This window comes from Pelmatolapia mariae, linkage group LG3_W (assembly GCF_036321145.2).
Source record: "Pelmatolapia mariae isolate MD_Pm_ZW linkage group LG3_W, Pm_UMD_F_2, whole genome shotgun sequence".
NCBI classification, from domain to species: domain Eukaryota; kingdom Metazoa; phylum Chordata; class Actinopteri; order Cichliformes; family Cichlidae; genus Pelmatolapia; species Pelmatolapia mariae.
In genome coordinates this window covers 78591911-78613570 of record NC_086229.1, presented here as the reverse complement: position 1 = coordinate 78613570, position 21660 = coordinate 78591911, and the positions used below count along the sequence as shown (strand labels likewise).

At 38.6% G+C, this 21660-nt stretch overlaps 2 protein-coding genes across 2 annotated transcripts in view; one reads left to right on the top strand and one right to left on the bottom strand.

Annotated features, from left to right (window-relative positions):
* Positions 1 to 11557: 11557 nt before the first annotated feature.
* On the bottom strand, positions 11558 to 16428 carry LOC134618802 (uncharacterized). The gene is made up of 4 exons (XM_063464381.1): positions 14314 to 16428; positions 13972 to 14163; positions 13592 to 13876; positions 11558 to 12944 (listed from the first exon to the last, which is right to left on the bottom strand). The coding sequence occupies exons 1-4, from the start codon at positions 14552 to 14554 to the stop codon at positions 11902 to 11904; spliced, it is 1761 nt and encodes a 586-aa protein (XP_063320451.1). The 5' UTR covers positions 14555 to 16428; the 3' UTR covers positions 11558 to 11901.
* Positions 16429 to 21127: 4699 nt separating this feature from the next.
* The window catches only part of rell1 (RELT like 1), a 37259-nt gene continuing 36726 nt past the window's right edge, over positions 21128 to 21660 (top strand). Inside the window, exon 1 of the mRNA XM_063469947.1 lies at positions 21128 to 21299. Coding sequence (XP_063326017.1) covers positions 21275 to 21299 — 25 coding nt within the window. The 5' untranslated portion in view covers positions 21128 to 21274. The remainder of the gene's footprint in view (positions 21300 to 21660) is intronic.

The window sequence follows — 21660 nt, the reverse complement described above, 5'->3', positions numbered from 1 at the left end:
AGCCGTACCAAATTAAAGTAATTGACTTCGGCCTGGCCTGTGACACCTCAGCTGCCAAAGTGGGCTCTTACATTCAGACCCATCCGTACTGGCAAGTAGCTGCAATCAAATTTAATCTCTTCCTCGCACTGTGACATAAACTCCAGTGTTTGTGCTTTCTGTTAGGGGTTTGTCAGCTGTAGTAAAATCCAAATGGTGAATATTAACAAAAAATGTAACAATTATTTGTCTTTGTCCTCCATCAGGTCTCTGGAGATTATTCCAGGGCTTCCGTTTACAGAAGCCATAGACGTATGGTCTCTGGGCTGCATGGCACTGGTTTCTTGCTGTACCCTGGATACAGTGAATAAGTAAAACAATATGACTAAATGCTGCTTTGTATTTCTTCTGAAGAACTTGATTTCAAGCTTTATTGAAATGATTGACAACAAACTTTTAGTGTTAATCTCTGTGATGGCATCAGACATGTCCTCCAACAATTCCCAGGACAAGTTAGTCCCTAGAGGCTGATTCACCTCCAGATCCTCCAAGTACCAAATTTGAACTCTCCTTGGAGAAGGGTCTTATGGCACAGTTGCAAAATGTGTCAGAATGGCTGACAAAATTTCAAGCTTTATTGAAATGATTGACAACAATTGTATATCACTTAAAAGTCTGTGTTTGACTCCCAGTTTGATTAAATGTATTAAATGTATCCTGTATACCAGTCTTGAAACTTATTAGCATATTTCTTATTTTCTAACCTTTGATTTTTAACATATTGTAAAACATAAATTTTGTTGCTGGTTTGGCCAGAGCCAAATATGAAGATGGCAAGAGCCACATCTCTGTTAACACCTTCAATGACAGTCAGGCTGAGGACCACCGCTGCAGAAAAGCAAATGGAGGACAAGCAGAGTAACACGTGATTTTTGTCACGTGACATGAGTGTCTCACTTCATCAAATTTATAACTTTTGGCTAATGAAAAACATACACTGTTAAAATTCATATCTGCAGTAATGAGGTCAGTAAAGCTAATACTGAATCAGTGTGTTATGTCACTAACACTGTGACACACTAATCATTCCCCCCCCCCCCAACTGGTTGCAGTAGATGGCTGCACCTGTAAAAGGGAGTTTTCCATTTCCAATGTCGCAAAATGCTTGCGCAGGGGGTCACTTGATTGTTGGGGGTTTAGTGCCTTCAGCCGACTTTTGTTGTGAATTGGCATTTTTATTGAAGATTTTTTCCTATACTGATAGGCACAGAATGGCACAGCACATATTCATCTGATTTCTGGAAATATAATTTTCACTAGTTACTTAGAAATGATAGCATCAGAACCCATTTCAAAAAATTCCCCAACAACTTTACACCAGATGCCTTTCCTGACACAACCCTCAAATTTCAAGCTCTAAAGTATGGCGACAGCGTGAAGTTTCAGATGAGCGGGGGAATGAGACTCACGGGTGTTTGGATTTCACAAGGAAACGGGCAGATCTAAAGAAATTTTCTTTAGGTGGCATGAGGGTGGCAATTAAAATCAAATGGGGTGGCAAAATCAAAGTCATGTTTTTACACGCTGGTGTTATGTCCTGCAATATGCATTATATGTGGTTAAAATACACCAAATGCAGTAAGTATACACATTTCATATAAATATAGTCTATAACTTTATGTCATTTAGCCCAGATAGTTAAACATTTCAGTTACATAAAAGATGTGAATTTTGATTTTATGTACTGTACAGCCTATATAATAAATAAGTATGTTGCCCAATTAGTATAAAATCCAGAAAGCTACACAAAATGGGGCAATTCATTTGGTTCAAACCCAAGACGTTTCACACTCGTTTTATTAGAAATAATTAAATTGTTGCCTAAATTTACACAAAATGCAGGAAATCTGCACTGTCATGAAACATTCTTGACAAAAATATTAAACCTATTTTTTTATGATTTACTGGGTAAAACCTCTGGGGTCCAGGGTATAACTAGCCATCTTTGACTGACTATTTTTGATTTTACCTTTGTATTTCAACTTTAAGATTGTTTTTTGTCCCTGCCTTTTTTGTCATTCTTTTCAGCACAATCTCATGTCTTAATTTACAGGGGGGGTTTTTTTCATTAACAACCTGAATTAACACAATTGATCTGAAATCACACAAAAACATAAAAACTGAGCATAAAAACAGCAACAAGCTGCTGGCATCTTAAATCGGTCACGTGATTTGGAGGTGCGCGTGTCCATTGACCCCAGAGGGCTAATAACACTTGTGTTGAAATATAAAAATGCCCATGGTATTGACTCAGAATGTGCTCTGCCACAATTATAAGCATTGGTTTCTATAGACAACAAGAAATAAAGGCGTTCGATGCTATGGGCTGAACAATTTTTTTTTGGTGGAGGGGAGGTAGCACTATGTAATATATTCAGTTTTAGAATATGAGGTAAATCTGACACTGTAGAAAAACTAAAAATACATGAAAATCAATGTTGCTGCCAATCAATGAACCATTGACCCAGGGTCTATTACAAATAATAATCATAGACTCTACTATAGTTGTAGTAACACACTTAATTTTTTTATTTTTATTTTTATTTTATTTTATTTATTTATTTATTTTTTTTGGGGGGGGGGCGCTTTAAAGGGTTGAAAATCAAAAAATATACATAATAGTTGATGTTTATGCTTCAGCAGGCTGAAATCGTTGTAAGAGACAGTCATTTAAAGTGGAAAAAATTATTGCTATATTTTTACAGCACTTTTGTTTTAAATTTGACAGTTTTGTAGAATATATCATTTACTGGTCCTCAGGATCACGAATGCCAGTTTTATTTTAAATTTGACGTAACAGAAAAAATAAAAATGCATTGAAAATCAGTGTTACTGCCAATCCTTGACCCATCTCACGGTCTAATAAAATAGTAATCATATACTTTACTATACTAATAGTAGTAGTTTACAAATTTTAATGACATTATTTGGGAGGTTTTTTTCGAGTAAAAAAAAAAAAAAAAGCCCTAGGCCTTTAAAGGGTTAAAACCCCCAAACTATAAATACTATTTGATATTTCTAGTTCAGGCTGAAAGCATTTTGAAAGACTGAGTCATTTAAAGTGGAAAAAAATAGTGCGATGTAATATTTTTACAGCAGTTTTATGGAAACTACCATTTATTGGTCCTCAGGATCACGAATACCAGTTTAATTTTAAATTTGACGTAACAGAAAAAATAAAAAATACATGAAAATCAATGTTACTGCCAATCCTTGACCCATCTTAGGTTCTAATAAAATAATAATCATATGCTTTACTATACTAATAGCAGTAGTTTACAAATTTTAATGACATTTTTTGGGAGATTTTTTCAAGAAAAAAACAAACAGGCCTTTAAAGGGTTAAAACCCCAAAACTATAAATAATATTTGATATTTATAGTTCAGCAGGCTGAAAGGATTTTAAAAGACTGAGTCATTTAAAGTGGGAAAAAAAAGAGTAAGATGTAATATTTTTATAGCAGTTTTGTGGAAACTGCCATTTATTGGTCTTCAGGATCACAAATGCCTTCTTTTTTTTTTAATTTGACCTAACAGAAAAACTAAAAGTGCATTGAAAATCTATGTTACTGCCAATCCTTGACCCATCTTAGGGTCAAATAAAATAATAATCATATACTTTACTATATATAGTAGTAGTATAGTATAGTAGTATAGTAGTAGTTTACAAATTTTAATGACATTATTTGGGAGGGTTTTTTTTTTTTTTTTTAAAAAGACTGAGTCATTTAAAGTGGAAAAAATAGTAAGATGTAATATTTTTACAGCAGCTTTGTGGAAACAGCCATTTTTTTTTGTCCTTAGAATCACAAATATCAGTTTCATTTAAAAAAATGATGTAACAGAAAAAATAAAAATGTATGAAAATCAATGTTGCTGCCAATTCTTGACCCCAAAAAACCCATGCCTTTAAAGGGTTAAAAACCCAAAACTATAAATAATATTTAATATTTATAGTTCAGGCTGATGGGGTTTTAAAAGACAGAGTCGTTTAAAGTGGAAAACAATAGTACGATGTAATACTTTCAAAAGCAGTTTTGTGGAAACTGCCATTTTTTGTCCTTAGATCACGAATGTTAGTTTTACATTTGAGATAACAGAAAAAATAAAAATGCACGAAAATCAATTTTGCTGCCAATCATTGACCCATCTAGGGCCTAATAAAAAACAATAATCATAAAACCTATGAAATGTGTTTTATGGAAATTTTTATTTAAAAAAAGAAGAAGCAAGCTATCTAAACATACTAGCCTTTAAAGTGTTAAAAATACATTTTTATATGTAAATTTCAGGCTGAAGTAATTTTAAAAGACTGAATCATTTAAAGTGGAAAATAATATTACTATATAACATTTTTACAGGTGTAAAAAGAGTCAGGATTTTTAACGTTTTTAACGTTAATGGTGTGCTTTTTTAGGCTAACCAGTAATGGCCTTAGTTGGCTAGCTAGGATGAGTAGTTGGCTCTCGGGGAAAGCCGTGGTCGTCAGCTAATCCATGCACATGAATGAATTTACCATGACTAAGGAAATTGCTCTGAGCTTAAACGTAATTCAGAAATTGGCTCTGCTGATCTGACTGAACTGAACTGAAGGATTTTCAGACATGCAGTTGAAGATGAGGCACTAAAACATTATATATTAATATTATTATTATATTAAAAAAAATATTAAAGATTTAATTTCATTTTTTTTATGCTGTTATGTTCCATATGTCTGTTCAGTAAGTCCTCTAACACTATGATATGCCAAAAAACGATACCTACCTACCTTAGTTTAATCAAAAACACTCAAAATAAGTTGGATGTTTTTTTGATTTCTGACTTCCTGGTTGGGAGAGGGGAAGAAGAACCAACTGTTTACATTTACAGTGCCATCTGGAGGATTTTTTCAGCATTACATACCTTAACCAAGTAATACAGATGGCTCAATTAGTTGGATTGAGGTTAGGCACTCTTCTTATTGAAATATAGTGACTCAAAGGTGGTCAGGGTGTCTGCGTTGTACCTGATCAACCAGCACCCAAGTTTAAACTCCACAGCTGCAGCTTGCTGTGGAGCTCCTCAGTAAAGAGTCTGAGAGTTAGCAGAGGTTGCAGGATGGAGTTCATGTATCACGTCCGCTTCTGGTTTGTAAATTCTTAAACATGAGCACAAAGAGGATGAAGTCAGATTTTCTCCTCCTTCTATATGTTCCTGTTGCTCTTCAAATCACTGACTTTAACCTGATATTTGGCTCAAAACTTGCAGGAACGATTTATCTGTCACGGCTTCTTTCTCAATCTCCTAACTTTTAGGGTTAGGAGATTTTAGGCTCAGGAGCTGAAGTGATGAAGCAGCAGAGTCCTTCTTCCGGAAAAGCCCAAAGCACTTTCTCTTCTTTTTCAGGCACCGTTCCTGCAGATCTTTGTTCTGTACTCTGAGGTTGGTCATCTCACTGAAAGGTTCCTCATGCTGCAGCTCCAGTGTGTGGGACCATTTCTCCAGTTCTTTCAGTGCTTCTTGCTTCTCTTGGTCCTTTTCTTGAAGTTCTTTGTTTCTCTTTCAGTTCTTTATAATTCTTATCCTGTGCTTTCTTTTTGTCATTTTTTAGTTCTAATTTCTCATGCATGGCTTGTAATTTCTGACGTCTCTTCTGCATTTCTTCAAGCATGTCTTTATGTTTTTACTCCTGACATTGTTTCTCCTCCCACATTTCAGTATTTGTGTACTGACTTTGTCATAGAGTCCTTGCAAATGTGTATTTTGGTCACCATTTCTTGGGTTCTGCACTCAATTTCTGTGCATTTTGTCCCCAGTTGTTTCTCCTGCTCAAATTCAATGTTTTTCTCCTTTTCTTCATTATAAAATACTTCCAAGTCAGACTTTTTCTTGTCAAAGTCGTGGAGAAGATCCTGCATCTCTCTCCGTGTCTCTTCCAGTTGTTCCTTCTCTTTCAACATTTCTGTGTTTCTTCTGAGTGCTTCATCAAACATCACTCTCAGCTGTTCATATTTTTTTTTCTCCATGTCTTCTCCATGTCTTCATCTTGTTGTGTTGCCTCTTGCTTTTCCTTCTCTTTCAGCATTTGTGAAATTTTTTTGACGAGCTTCATCAAACATTGCGTGAAAGCCTTGATTTTTCTTTTCCATGTGTTGGAGCTTGCATTGCATCTCTTGATTTATAGCTTCCATTTCTTGAATTTTGTACTTCATCAGCTGGCGTGTTGCCTCCTGCTGTTCTTTGTCTTTCAGCGTTTGTGTATTTTGTCTCACTGCTTCATCCAACATTACTCTCAAGCCTTTCACTATTTTTCTCTGTGGCTTGGAGTTTGCAATGCACCTCTTGGTGTATAGCTTCCATGTCTTGAAGCTTGCACTGCATCTGTTGTTGTATTGCCTCCTTGTGTTCTTTCTCTTGGAACAATTGTGTATTTTTTGTTCTGATTCCACAGTGTCATCTCTCTCTCCCTTTTTCCTTCCAACTGCTGTCAGATTCTACAACATGGTCTCTGTAGATGAGCACACATGTGCAACACACACAAACATCCAATACACCATGATAGCCTTCGCCCAGTCTCCCTTGTATGCAATATTAGGTGCAATACCAAGTGCATTTTTTCCCCTACTATAAGAGTTACTGTATAATTTTATTTTATACAGTATTTTATTCTTGTTGTAAAGTCTGTTATTCTATTTTATCTTATTCTATTATGTTTTTCTTAACTGTTACTGCTCTTTAACTTGTACTTTCTGCCGTGAACAAGAAATTTTCCACGTGTGGAACTAATAAAGGTTTATCTTATCATAGCCACAGTATTCCTGAGTTCGCACCATTACCCCTGATTCATAGCAGAAGATGGCTTTTTACTTCCGCTTGCGCTATTGTTGACAATTGCGGGGTTACACCTTCACTGTTGATAAAGGTTTCTCTCACTGCGGTTTCTTTTACCCAGCATCAATGGCAACACATGGTTGGTGGATACACAGTAGAGATGATTCAAAGCAGCGAGGGCAGTTCAGTAGTATGGCGTTATTTTTGTGCCACTATTCTGAGCGCACGTAAAAAAAAATTGAGCCCACGTAAAAAAAAATTTGCAGGTGCAAGTGTTGCATTTTGAGGAGAAATTTATTTTGAGCGAAGAAAAGCTTAATTTGAGTGAACAAAATTCATTGCTGCGTGCAAAAAATGTATTTCAGTGTTTGCTATTATCCATATACACACACAATAGCAGCCCCTCTCGCTCAGTTTTTGCATTTGCGCTTACTTGCAATGTGTTGCTTGTGCTCTCAACATTTCTGCCTGTGCGCGTTCAACTCTTTCTGTACACCATTATATTTGTGCCACAAAACCAACCAATCACAGACTTGGATGCAAAAAAATCTGATTGGCTGTTTTTGCACGCAGCAATGAATTTTGTTCACTCAAATTTAGCTTTTCTTCGCTCAAAATAAATTTCTCCTCAAAATGCAACACTTGTACTTGCACTTTTTTTTTTTACGGGCGCTCAGAATAGTGGCACAAAAATAACGCCATACAGTAACAGTGCCTCACCCCTCACAGACTGGGTAGATGACATGAAACTATGGCCTGATGTTTAGGGCTGTTTGATATAACAATATATATCGGATGGCGATATGAAAACATCTATCTTTTCATTTTACGCTATCGTTTGTTTTGTGGTGTCGCAAAATAAACTGTTTACGGCAATATTTTTTCATCGTTTTTATGGTCGCTGTAGTATAAATTTCTTAAAGTTCTCTCTTTCTCTTATATTTAAAATAACCACACTACGGACGACTGTTTTTATGCGTTGTCGTTACCGGCCGCTTGTTTATTTTCCACATACACCTTTCACAATAGGTGAGATTGAGATTTTGAGATTTGAGATTTTTCAAAATAAACTGAATCACGTGAAAGAGTACTCTTTCTTTGCATACGTATGCAAAGTATTTACAGATGAGAAGCAAAACAGAGCCGTCATGTGCTAAAAAATAAACCGAAGACTTAAACGTTAGGACAGGCTTTTCCCCGCAGCACGCCATGTAATAAATACTCACAAAAAAAATGCCGGCCGTTAAAACTTATGTCTAAAAATGTATAGTTTCATGCATCGGTCAAAACACTAGACTCCAGGTACACGACGTCCAGCTGAAAACAGTTCACGCAAGTCGAGTTGCCCGAGATTCACAGAATTTACAGAAAATGTAAAATTTTTGTGATTTATATCACTGTCGGGACGATAAATGTCTTATATCGGGATATGAAATTTTGGTCGTATCGCACAGCCCTACCGATGTTAGCTACATTAACATTATTAATGACCTCGTATTTTCTGAAGGCATTGATGGCGAGTAATTACAAGAGCACTGAGGTGTATAAGCCTCAAAATTTATAAAATACTGCTCAACAAACAAGGGAACTTTTTTTTTTCTTAAAGCAGCTGTAGAGCCAAGCCAGAGCATTAATCAAGCTTAAACACTTAGCATGGGTAATGCTAAGGGAAAGTGAAGTAGTGGAGACAGTCGGCTGTTCCTGTATCGCCTGATTAGAGAAATCATGTAGTCATGCGGCTGCTATTCTGTGGAAGGTATATCACCTATCTGGATATCAGAATGTTTAAATCACTGAAACAGAACACTGGACTAGCCAAAAGGGGGGAGTAATGCTGCTGCCATCTAGCTAAGTGCTACGTGGAGCACTGTTTACTGTGCTATTACGTATGTGAAAAGCCAGTCGTTAAAGCTTGTGTGAACTGTATGCTGTATAGTCACACAAAAATAAAAATAAAAATATTTTTAAAAATGACAGTACATTAAGGGCAAATTCACAACATAAGAAAAAATATGGGTGACTTTGCCAGTGTTTTTATTTCAGTGGTTTAGATATGATTCAGGTGTGTTAACCCAGGGTCATATCTAAAACATGCAGGACACCGACTCTTTGTCCACCACTGATATAAACAGACACTGTAGTACTTCTGTTAGTGTAAATTTCCTCATTATGTTAAATCTTGAGTACTGACATTGAGAAAATACTATTAATATTTGTTACAGGTGCAGAATGCTGTGATGCAGTGGAAAGACAGGGCTTGCATGTACAGACGAGCAGCGCAGGTGGAATGCAGGGACAGCAAAGAACCTTGAACCCAAACGTCTAAGCCAGATAAACTTCAGACATCACGGGGCAGAGCAGCAATACATTGTGAACTCCCGGACTGCAGTGACACAAACTCTCCCTAACACATAATATCACCTTACACACCAAGACTTTATTGACAGTGTTAGCAAAACACCAATGAAGCCACTTTTCCTCCTCAAGAACACATTAATTGGAAAGTGTTCCCATGCCTCGCCATCAGCAGGACCTCACTGCAGCAGTAAAGTTGATAAGCAATTTTTTCAGCCTCACCAAGCACACAGTTGTGAACTAATCTGTAATCCATGCAGGGCATTCTATCTTTCAAATTTCTGAAGAGCAAGCAACACAATTACAAGAAGAAACCAAAGAGCAAAGTGCATCTGATTTGTGGCACAACTGCAGGAAAATCAGACTTACAGCAAGCTCTGCTAAAAAACTTCCAGTACGTGCCACAACAAAAAATGACAAATTTTTATCTGAGCACATGCACCCTTCCTTTCGTGGGAATTATGAAACACACTATGGTAAAGAAAATGAAGTTAGAGCTTGTCATCAGCTGAAAGAACAGGGCATGAACATTCTTCACATGGGTAGTGTTATCAGCATCCAGGAGCCATGGATCTCTGCTAGTCCTGACGGGGTGATTGACTCAGATGTGCTGCTAGAAATAAAATGTCCAGTGCTGACCCATCCTTCGCTCACTGAGCAGCTTACCCAGAAATGCAGCGATATCAAACTGGTAGATGGAGTTCTGCAGCTGCAGAAAACTGGCAGCAGAGGCTATTACATGGAAGTGCAGCTTACAATGTTTTGCACAAGTCTCAAGGTCACAAGTCCACACTTGTGATCTGGACACCTAGTGAGCATGTTTCATTTACAGTGCAATGTAATGAAGCCTTTGTAAAGGAGCAAGTAAAGCCCTTAAGAGGGTTTTACTTCTCATGTTTCTTACCTCAACTTGTAGAGGAGTATGCAACAGGACGGTTTCAGTTAAATGAGAGACATTTGAAAATAATAAGGCTACGTTCACACTGCAGGTCTTAATGCTCAATTCCGATTTTTTGATCAAATCCGATTTTTTTGTCTGCTTGTTCACACTACAAATAAAATGTGACAGCAAAACACGCTCTAGTGTGAACCCTCAAAGCGGCCCGCATGCGCAAAAGAAGACATCACACACAACGCGCTCTGTTTAGACCCAGACCAAACAGTATTGTTTGACTGATGGCCCTTAATATAAAGACTTTACGTTTCCCAATTTTGCTTTAAGTTATAAAGTTATTTTGTTATTTACATATGGCCTAATAATTATCCTTATTGCTGTTTTAGAGGAGCGGTGCTTCAAAGGATAGTTGCAGATTTCTGTCAGAATGGGCAGATTATACAGTACAAATAAAATGTTCGCGTTTCTCCAACGTTGTCTTCCCAACAGTTTCACTGACATCTACGCTGGATGGCCAGGAAGCGTTCACGATGTCTTCGGGCTCTTCTCCGGCGCTGATAATTGGCGTCTATCTTGTGTCAGTGACGTAAAAGACGGACTTAATGCAACATGACCATTCAAACAGCAGTCGCTTTCTAAAACATCAGATATGTATCGGATTCAGTACCACATACGAAAGTGACCCAGATCGGATTTGTGGTGTTCACACTGTCATACCATGATCGGATATGGGGCGCTTTCGCCTGCAGTGTGAACGTAGCTTAATAGGCAAGCTTTAATGCACATTTGCTCATGCGACAACTATAAATGGGACAGTCAAACACTAACATGCTGGCAGAGTTTGGTCTCTGTCTTGTGAATGAAAGGAGACATTGAAAAGAAAAGCGTCTGGATGCCTTTAAGTGGCTTGAAGACGTTTCACCTCATCCGAGAAGCTTCTTCAGTTGTAGGGTCAAATGGTGGAGAGTCCCAGATTAAAGCCTGTGGGAGTGTCCCCCTGAGAGGGACAATGGACTCCCTAATGATCCTCTACCTAATCACATGAGCCAAGGTGTGAAAACGGGTGTAGATCACAATCAGCCAGGGTTTTGGGTGAACCCATTGTGAAACCTAGCCCCACCCTATCATTTCACTTATCAGGTCAAATGGCCCAGGATGTGAGTGGGCGTTAAGGCATCTGGGAAGGGATCTCAAAACTGGATTATAGATGGCAGACAATTGTTGTCGTAAACCACCGCCTCTGTTCCACTGGTCGCTCACTGTCCCGTCAGTTTTAACTGCTCTTAAATTAACATAAGAAACATTTTTCACCACCAAATTCAGTTCAGTGATTGGGTCAATGGGTCGTTCAGTAGGTCGTAAACCTGGGTCTTTCATTTTGTCATTCAGTGGCAACAACAACTACATTTTAACATATGGTGGGAAATAAATGACAAACTGACAACATTAACTGTTGCAAATAGTTCTGTATTTCTGTAATTTTCAAAGACAACAAAATGTCAAGAATGCACAACTAATTATTGTAGTTTAGAGAAAAACATTTGTTTCCACTTGAAGAGCACATCGTGGTTGAATAAAAAAAGTAATAATTGTTCAGTTGATTGCACTATATGTGCACTGTGTATCACATAACCTTTCTTCTACAAAAATATTTACATCGTGTAGAACACAAGATAAAAAACAAAGACCTGGAATTATTTACTCTCTCCAAATATGTACATCAAATTTCTACCTTAAAATAAAATGACATTGGGTAACAATCTTGAGCTCCCTGAGTTTATGCTTGTTTACAACATACACAGTTATTCTGTATCACGGATGAGATCCTCTCGTAAGTTGACTAGAGCGGCACATATCCTCAGAATCTTGTCTATTTTAGGAGCCATGCTTATGGGAACAATTTGTGAGAGTATTTTGTAGACTTTCAAACGTCTGATTGCTCGTTCAACATGCATTTTTACATTTGCAATCCGACGCGTGTCTGTTACCTGGTCCTCAGTTAGCTGTCCACGGTTTTTTGTGAAAGAGGGTATTACTAATCCAACTTCTCTCTCAAAGAGCAAGTCTTTTATTGTTAAACCTCTATCTGTCATGACTTCATCACCAGGTTTAAGGTGTGTTAATATTCCAGAGTCCATTGTGATCAATTTGTCACTACATTGACTTCCATATGCCGCAGACACAAACATGATTAGACCAGATGGGGCAACAGCAACCAAATATTTGACTGTGTTGTGTGAGTAGTAATGGCTGTACGATCGCCTTCTTGAGCCCAGATTTCTGGGTTTCTGTAAAAGGGTCTCACTGCAGTCTATAATGCATGTAGTATTTGGAAAGGTCTTCTTGAAGGCTGCAGGCATAGTTGCGTGAATAGTTTCTTTTGGCAGCCATGGAATTAATGGCCGGAAAACTTCCTCCAGTTTGTCCAACCAGTGTGAGATGATCTTGCTGGCCATGCTCTGTGATATATGAAACTGGCGGCTTAGGTCGCCTATCACACGGTTACTCTTTAATTTCATAAGAGTCATGAGGACTTGATCTCGCACAGGCATTGTAAATTCATTGTTGTCATATCCTTCCAGTGTCGACGCAAGTGTGTTAAATGTTTCCAAGGGTATTCCAGTGTACAGCAAAGCGTCTGCATCATTTTGAAGAATGAAATATGCAACTTCATCACACTGAGTCATCTTATCCTGCACTTCTTTTCTGGGAGACCTGCTGCAGTATTGGTGATCTTGTTGCGAAGGATCCTCCCACTGTGTGTGGACTGAGTGCAGATGTGGCTCAGGGGGTTGTTTGGAGATGCTGGCCTGGTCTAAGATGACTGAAGGTGCCACTGCGCAGTCTGAATAACACAAAAATATGATCAGCTGTGCACTCAAATAAACTGTAAGCATAAGAGAAACTGTCGAGTCGCACGTATTACATTTTTGAGGGAAATTTCTCATTCTACACTCTCTCACACACATGCAAAATCAGAAACATTTTATGTTAACATTTATAAGTCCCCTGAAAATTTGTCACAATTTAATTAAATGATTGTAATTAGATTTTAGTTTTCATTCTAAAATAAAAACAAAAAAAAAAAATCACAAACTTTGGTTTGCAGAGGCTGCATTTAATCTTTTTACTTGGGTTTTCATACAGTTGCAGTCGCTTTAAATAAATGATAAAATAACTGCCTCTAATAACTCATTAGCATGTTCTTTATAAACCCAAACCTGAGACTTTTACAGGACAATTAAATGATGACATAGTTTTGGCAGCATGCGGCTGGTCTTAATTACTAACCATGGGCCTAAACTTTCTTTAAAATTGAGACTTAGCTGCTAATAACGTGCTAACATCCAGCCTAAATACATAACACTTGTTAAGGCAACCAGCTAGTGCCGATACTAACGCCATTCACCACAGCCTGTTATTTAGTAAAAATAAAGAATTGCATGATTAAAATGTGAAACGTGGACACACCACATTTACAATTTCACTCACCAGGTAAAGATTCTGTGTTTTTGTTTGTGTTGTTGGAAGCTGTCTGACTCACAGTGGTCTGAGTGAGCTTTCTTCTTTTCTTTGGTGGGGGCCGGTCATAGCCCAGATAGAGCTGATTTGCTGCTACTACCTCAGCCTCCACTTGTCCAACACAACTCTTGCCCACAGCCTCCATCACGTGGTGATTATGGTGTTGGTCTTCTGTCGTGTCCATCTGTGGCAGCTCTTCATCTGCAACTTCTGCGCAGGCTTTACCTTCAGACTCTGCTGCTTCATTACCAAAGCCTGTGAGATACAATGAGTGCATATATATGAGGCAAATGTTCGCCACAAGTCCAATGAAAAGTGCATGAATTATCAAAATGCTATGTGCTGATTACCGGGCAGTGAGAGCATTTTTTCTATCTTGGTAGTGGGGGGGTAACATTTTCCCTCGGCTGCTGCTCTTTGTTGCTTTCGTTGCATTTGCCGTCGGTGCCGGTCCAAGCTTGAAGCAGGGATTTCAGAGTGCCCCATGTGTAGCGTTGGAACCCAGTCAGGATTTGTTTCATCCATTTCATAGGCTGGTTTGCCTGCAATAATGCCAAATAATTAGCAACTCTATAAGTAGAACGTAGTTCTGCAAAATCACTCATTAGGATGTTTGTTCTAATTTGCTATGACCTCAGAGCGCATCGAAAATAAAACTATTAGGCTATAAAGAGTACTTATTTAGAACTTACCCGAATGAAAATGTCTGGAGCACACCAACAGATATCTGGGGATGGTAGAGAACTGGATATCAGCTCGTCTCACAGATGCTATCCAGGCTAGACGCCTTCTTTTGGTAACATCCGATACCTTATCTCCCTCATGTTGCCTCCAGGTGGGGAAAGAATGAAAAGATAGCCCATTTTCAAGCTTATTCCCTTGCCGGTCGTGCGATCTAACATTACAACCGATCACACAGCAATTGCGAACCATAGTTGATGTTATTCGTGTGCTTTCGCTTCTCTCAATTGTTAGCACTTTGTTTGGCCTACACAAATGGCGCTTCAACCAAAACTCCTGGCCACGTCCCCTCCGCTACGTCACGCTCCACAGCCCTATAAAATGAAAGGAGCAACCATAGTGGCTGTCTCGTACGTACTTGGCGTACTTGCGTTCACGTGATACGTCATCAGTCGGAGACGATGGCCGTTTCTCAATTCTCAAGTACGCGAGTACGTACTCGCGTTCTCGGCGAGTACGTACTGGCCGAGAATGCAACACCAGCGTACGTGATGATGTCACAGGTCCGGAGTTTCTACTGCCGTCCCCTCTTAATTTAACTGTGAGTAACATGTTATGAAGCTTAACTTTAATCACAGCCAAACCGGTTTACTCAGGGACAAATAAAACACTGAAATAAACCAAACATTAACATTTAGAAGTGATCTAAGTGACTTATATATCATTTTTAACCTCAGTAGTGAAACCTCTATTAATAAAAATAGTGTACATGTACATACGTGTACATACCTTAATAAAAACAAGCAGGTGAGATGTTGGAACGCTTCTATTTTTATTTTAGTGGACACTCAATACTATAGACAGCTGCTGGGGTTTCTTTAACCTGAGTAGTGAGAAGACCGCGAGCGGGGGGGTTGAAAACTTGAAAAGCTTGATGCGTACTTCGAATTGGAACAGTACTTGGTCTCCGACTGATGACGTATCACGAGTACACGAGAACGCAAGTACGCATATTGAGAAACGGGGCAAGTACTGTTTCGAGAACGCGAAAAATTCCCGGATGTGTTCTCGATTCTCTTCGGAGGGTGTTTGAGTCTTAAAGCTTCAAGCCACGCTAGTTTCCAATCCTCCTTCCGAGGCATAGAGTGCAGTGCGTAGGGCGCTGGGCACGGGCAGGCCTTTCGAAGTTGTTGATGCTCTAAGCAAAATATTTCTAACGCGTTTTTCAGTTTTCTTGAATTACTGTGGCAGCCGACAACAGCACACGTTGAACCCGATCTCACCCTCGAATAGGTATAGCCGCTAATTACAGCACAAAGTAGCCGTTTTTGTTGTTAGCAACAAGTGAACGCTAGCTCTGAGTAACCGGAAGTATTAAACCTAACGGCGGAAGTACTTGCCTGCAGCCTACGTACGCTCTTACAGAAATCTGTGGGTTTAAGAAAGCCATTGCCAAAGTGAATAATGCGGAGGCCAATTAAAAATTTGACGGAGCCCACCAAACCTAAAACCTTCTCTCTAATCAGAAAAGTGATCTATTTGAAATTTACTTTATTTACTTGAATTATTTATTCAAAACAAATGTAAATGTTCCCAAAGATGCTTATTTCAAACCACAGATTTGACTCGCATGTCCTGAATGTGCAGAAAGTTTTGAACATAAGCAGAAACATATCCCAGCTAGTCTATAGGGAAGTATCTCGCCTCCCTTACAGCTGGAAATGGACAGGATGTCATAAAAAGCTCCTGGAGGTGTAACGTGTTGGTGGTCTAATACTTCTGTTTTAAATTGTGCACATGTACGTATAATCTAACATCTTCAGATTTCATCTTACACCATAATGTACCAGAAATGGAAGTCAGGTTAATAAAAGTGACTTTTCTGCTGCTTTCACAAACCTACTGTATACCCAGACCCTGCCCCTTGGGAGGCACTACAGTTCATTACTAATTAATTAAACGTGATTGGTTGTTTAAATTCAAAATACGGTCATCTAGTCAGTTTTCCACGTGCTGCAACCAGCTGCTCTCTTACTGTATCACGTATTTGGAGTCAGTGCTTTAAATTTGCATGTAAATATGTGTCAGAAATGTGCAATTGACAAAACACCATGTTATCACACAGAGCAAATCTGCATTGTGTTTTATTTCTTGTTAAGAAATGCTGATTGTATTTTTTTTTAAAAAAATAAAAGAATCTGTAAATGAAATAATAACTGCATTGGTTCTGTTTATTCTGCTTTTTAGTTAAAGTACCCTTATCAGTGTTCATTCATTATGGGTAAAGTGCGCCACCTTGTGTACAGTCATTTGCAGTTCTATTTGAAAATGAACATAAGAAGAGATAGTTTATGCTCATTGGATTGGGGTTGGGCTTTTTTAGTGATGGGTTAAACAATACTGAAGTGTCTGTGTGTATCAATCATCTTTAGGAAGATCATTGACTGATGTTGTACAGTAGTGAGGTACCACATTATGTTTATTGGAAAGGGGAACTTTCAACCCATTTGCATTTGTGCTGAGGGGAAGGTGGAGACTGTCTTTGGTGCCGTTTGTGTGTTTTACATTTTTGGCACTGTACAATAGAACCAAAAAGGACAATTTCACCAATCTGGGATCATTTTGATCCCATAATGCCAAATAAGGTCAGTGTTTTCCCTTTCCTGTTTCCATTTTTGCTCAGTTGTCTTTGGAGTTAATTATGGTCCAATTCCTTCCTGAAGGAATCTTCATTTAAATTATTCATTATTATTTAGTTTATTATTAATTGATTATTCATTTTAGTATATCACACAAATAAACTTAATTTTAACTCATTCAAACCTCTCATCCCTGCCCTCACATACATGTACACAAGCACTCCCACTGTCACAAGCACTTATATGTCATGTTTTTCACTTTTACTTCCTTGTAAGAACAATTTTTGTAAATTCTGCATATTGATGCTATATTAGTCAATCATATAATTTTTATTACGATCAAATTCATTGGAATATAGACACAATATAGCACTTCATCACCAGCTGGTAATGTGAAGCATTCATCATTCATTTGGTGTCCAGACATCAGAATGAATGGACTTATTCAGTCTCTCCCCGTGCTCTTTATCCAGGTTGCCTGCAATGATTTTTGAAATCCTGCAGATGTCACTCGTGAGCGACACATCAACACAGTGTCGACACAGTACCGGGAATGTGCCACACACTCCACGAGGCGTCATATCCCCGTCACTAGCTGTTACTGTCATGTGGGGAACAACACAGAGATGAACTGAGTGCATTGACTCATTGTCACCGATACCCAATTCACATTCTGGACCAGTGTGTCCCAATCTTATACAATAAGGCTAATTTGAGTTTTTGAACTCAAAACAGGCTCCTGACCTGCAACACAGAGGAACACATTCAAAGCACATGAGTTCATGTATGTGCTTGATAAGGTGTTCCTCAGGTGTTCCTAGAGTTAGCAAGCTCTGCTTGTGTCTGTCCTTCACAGCTATGCTTCCTAACTGGGAACACAGATATCCTTGAAGTTCAAGTGACTTTGTGTTATACTGTGATGATCATGTGTTTCATCAGTTTTGTTTTTTTGTTTGTTTGTTTTGTTTTAGCGGTGAATGCGAATGAGGAGATGGAGGAGCAGTGGCTGTACTTTGAGTCCCTCTCAAATAATTGCAGTCCTAACCATACGGTTTGTGTAAGGGAGAGGCCAGCCACCCTTAGAAGGAAACTCATTTCTAGTGCTTGTAACCGCGCCCTCACCTTTCACTACACCCAGAGCTTGTGACTATAGGTGACGGTGGGAAAGTAGATTGACCAGTAAAGTAAATCCAGTCTCCACTTAAAACGCTCTTGCTGTCATTATTATTATCATTATTAATAGTAGAGCACTGAATTTACTAATGGATATCTATACTCTTTCCACCACTGAAAGCCAGAAATGAACAACAGAATTATGCACATTTGGTCAGATCTTCTGTACATTTATGATTTATTTTCTGGTGGTTTTCTACATGCATGTGCCTATAGAGACACTGTGGATATGTATAAGGATGATTAATAAGCACTTAACTGCAGTTAATAAAAGTATAAGGAGTTTATTACAAAAACTAAATACCTGAAAAACTAAATCAAAAACTGATTAAACAGGTTGTGTTAGAAATGCCCTGGAAGAGGGTGACAGACCTGCTGGTACAGTGGGATGTTGCGGAGCACCCTGGAGTCATGCACTGACCCAGGCCAGCCCACATATGTATCCATGAAGCGGCCCTGATGGTCGCAAACTGCCTGCAGGATTATGGAGGGGACCAATTTCCTGTTCCTGTAGCACTGACCATCAGGGCCACTGGGAGGCTTGATGCAGACATGGCAGCCGTCAATTGCACCAGCAGCTTTCAAAAAGACTGTCTTGCCAGCCCTGCTAACCCATGAGACACGACATCTAGTTCTTCAGGTGTCTGAGGGAGGTGGATGACCTGATGACGAACAGCCACCATCCCCGTCTATGACCCTGTGGATGATGCAGTGAACAGTGTAATGAAGTACTGCAAACACTCTGGAACCAATTCTTTAGGACGCTCCACATGTCAGCCAGAAAAGAAAAACAAGGACCTCAATTGTGGTACCCCAACCACGTGTCCGATCCTGGTTAATCAGATTCAGCAGCACTTTTAGAGACTTCCTGCTCAGGCGAAAATCAGGTCTACTGTCCTCATTATTAAAAAAAATCTGTCCATGACTGGGACACTCAAGTTAATCCTGCAGTACAGTGGTCTGTTGAAGGAAAGAGTGGAAAATAACAGACATTGATTTATTCTTATCATCATTACGAATGTTGCTGTTCTGGTTTTATGTGTAAATCATTATTTTGATTATTACACTTGAGTAAAATGTACTAAAATGTACTGGTTCACTGTAAAAGATACAAAAGTGAATAGTCCTATATTAAAATCACTTCTACAGTAAATATCGGAAATACAAATTGAATAGTTTTAATTAGCTAGTAAACTGTTTTCAACTTTTGAACACTTTCAAGAAAATACGCACATCAAAGATACAAAGCGAAAATAAAATGAAGACATGCATTTTTCACTGTACCTGAACGTGGTGATCGCTCAGTCGGAGATAAATCTGTGACGACTCTTTGTTTGTCATAGCTCTTCAATTAATAAAAAGAAGAGAAAAAGAGCTATTAGAGTTTCGGAATCCATCACTTCCCGCTGTACCGCTGGGGAGAAGCAGTAAGGGTGGGAACAGCAGGTGATGCAAATCTGAAGGCTAGACCATCCCATTTGCCTCTCACGTTTGGCATTCGTGTTACTGGCGGTCTTAGAAGGACCCGCGGCCTATGAATTGGGACACAGCTAATGTATGTCTGCAAATACTAACTAATCCTTCCTATGTGTTTCAATATGATATGTAGGCAATGATAAATGTGCTGAGTAGTTAAACGGTAAGGTTAAACTAGCAGGCTTTACTTTTCCAACTGTTTTCAGAGGCTAACGTTAGCGTTTGTACTCAACAGTAAAAATAAGTCTACAACTTGGGCTCTTCCTCCACTGAAATCTAAAGGTGGAAGTAAAACATAAATTAAGAGATCAGGACTTTTATTAGAGTCTTAAACTATTCCTTTCTACCTGTACATTTGTTAAAACGATTCTGTCAGTTTATATAACAGCCTTCAGCTGTTTTAGCTAACTAGCACTCACAGCTAACTTCAAAAAATAAATCATGTTAAACCTAAAATTACCTAAAATTAAGTCATCAAAATTTTCCCCATTTATCTAGTAACCGAAGGAGTTAGCAAAAGATAGCAACTTTTTTTACATACATACATTTATTGGTGTGTGAGTGTGTGTAAATGTTCATTAAAAGTGCTCTGGTATAGATAGTTGATGGAGACTTATTATAGTAAGTGATAGTAAGTGAATGACTGATAATTGAATAGAAATAAGTATATAAGTATAAGTGACGATTTCATTGTGGCGCTATAATCTGAGAAAAAAACGTAGTGTTTAAAAATGCCTCTCTAAAGGTGAACCCCCAACAAGTCGGATCAAAGACATCGCAGGATCTGGGGTTTTGGATTTTTCTCCTCCATGGCTCTGGGAGAGTTGTGATATTCAGCATTTTTAGTTAGTGGTGATCCAAATATCAATATGAATATATGATTAGGATCGATACTAACATTTGTATTGGTATCGCTTTGATAGTAGCACGATAGGACTGATACTTTGTTTCTATCCTTTAAATTCAGCATGGAGTCCATTGAATTGTGTTAAAAGAGGAAGGACCCCCCCCTCAAATTACCTCAAACATGCGCTATGAACAATTTTTGAACCTTTTTGTGTTATTTTTGTTTCCCATCTTTTTTCATTTATAGCCAATAGCACATTTAAACAACAGAAGTTGACCCAAAGTGCTTCAGAGACAGCCACATTTACATTTCAGGTTTTAAAACAAACAAACAACAACAACAACAAAATCCAGTTTCAAAATACACAAAAAGCTGAAAGGTGTGTTTTGTTGTGTTAACTAATAATTGTGGGGAAAAATAAACCACAGTGATTTTGTGGTCATTAAATGTGTTTAAAGCTTGCAAATTGATGATGATTCATCTCATAAATCATGACACACTGCTCTCTCCTACATAATCTATAAAGGTTAAAAATATCAGTAGTTATTGGTATCGACATTTTAAAAAAAATATGCAATCAGGCACGGCATCACTTTTAGGGGGGAAAGGCGGCAACGAACGCGGAAGTGTCGGTGAGTGAGTGCTCTCGCTCCAGCTTGACTCGCTCTGACGGGGACACTACAGGGCGTATCCGCTCTCTGAGAATCAGGAAACACGTTGATATTCGCTGAAAGTCTCCGCTTTACTTTGATCAGTGTAATCGCTCCGTAGTGCTGACCGTCAGCGGCTGCCTAGAACATCGACACCGACACCAGCCTGCTGGATATCAGCCCAGCGATGAGCAACACGACCGCTTCAAACGGTTGGTTTCTGAGCTTTCTGTAACTTGTGTGGGGATGAAACCGTGTTTCACCGCTGCAGTTCATGGTATATGATACATATATTGCAAAAAGACTTCTGTCGATTTCCATGTCGTGACATTGATGTCAGCCCTCCTGGAAAACGAACTTGTTAAGCCGGCGTGTAAAGTTTCAGGAGGATACTGCGCACCTACAACAGATGCGCTGCTATGCAGGGCAGAGGAAAAGGAAAAGCTAGTAGAGTCTCGTCAGAGGCTATGGGAAAACTATTGCTTTTGAATAATCACACACACTTTATTAAGCTTTATTAAGCTATAATGACTTACATGCTGTCCCATTGCCACAGAAAGACTGTTAAACTTT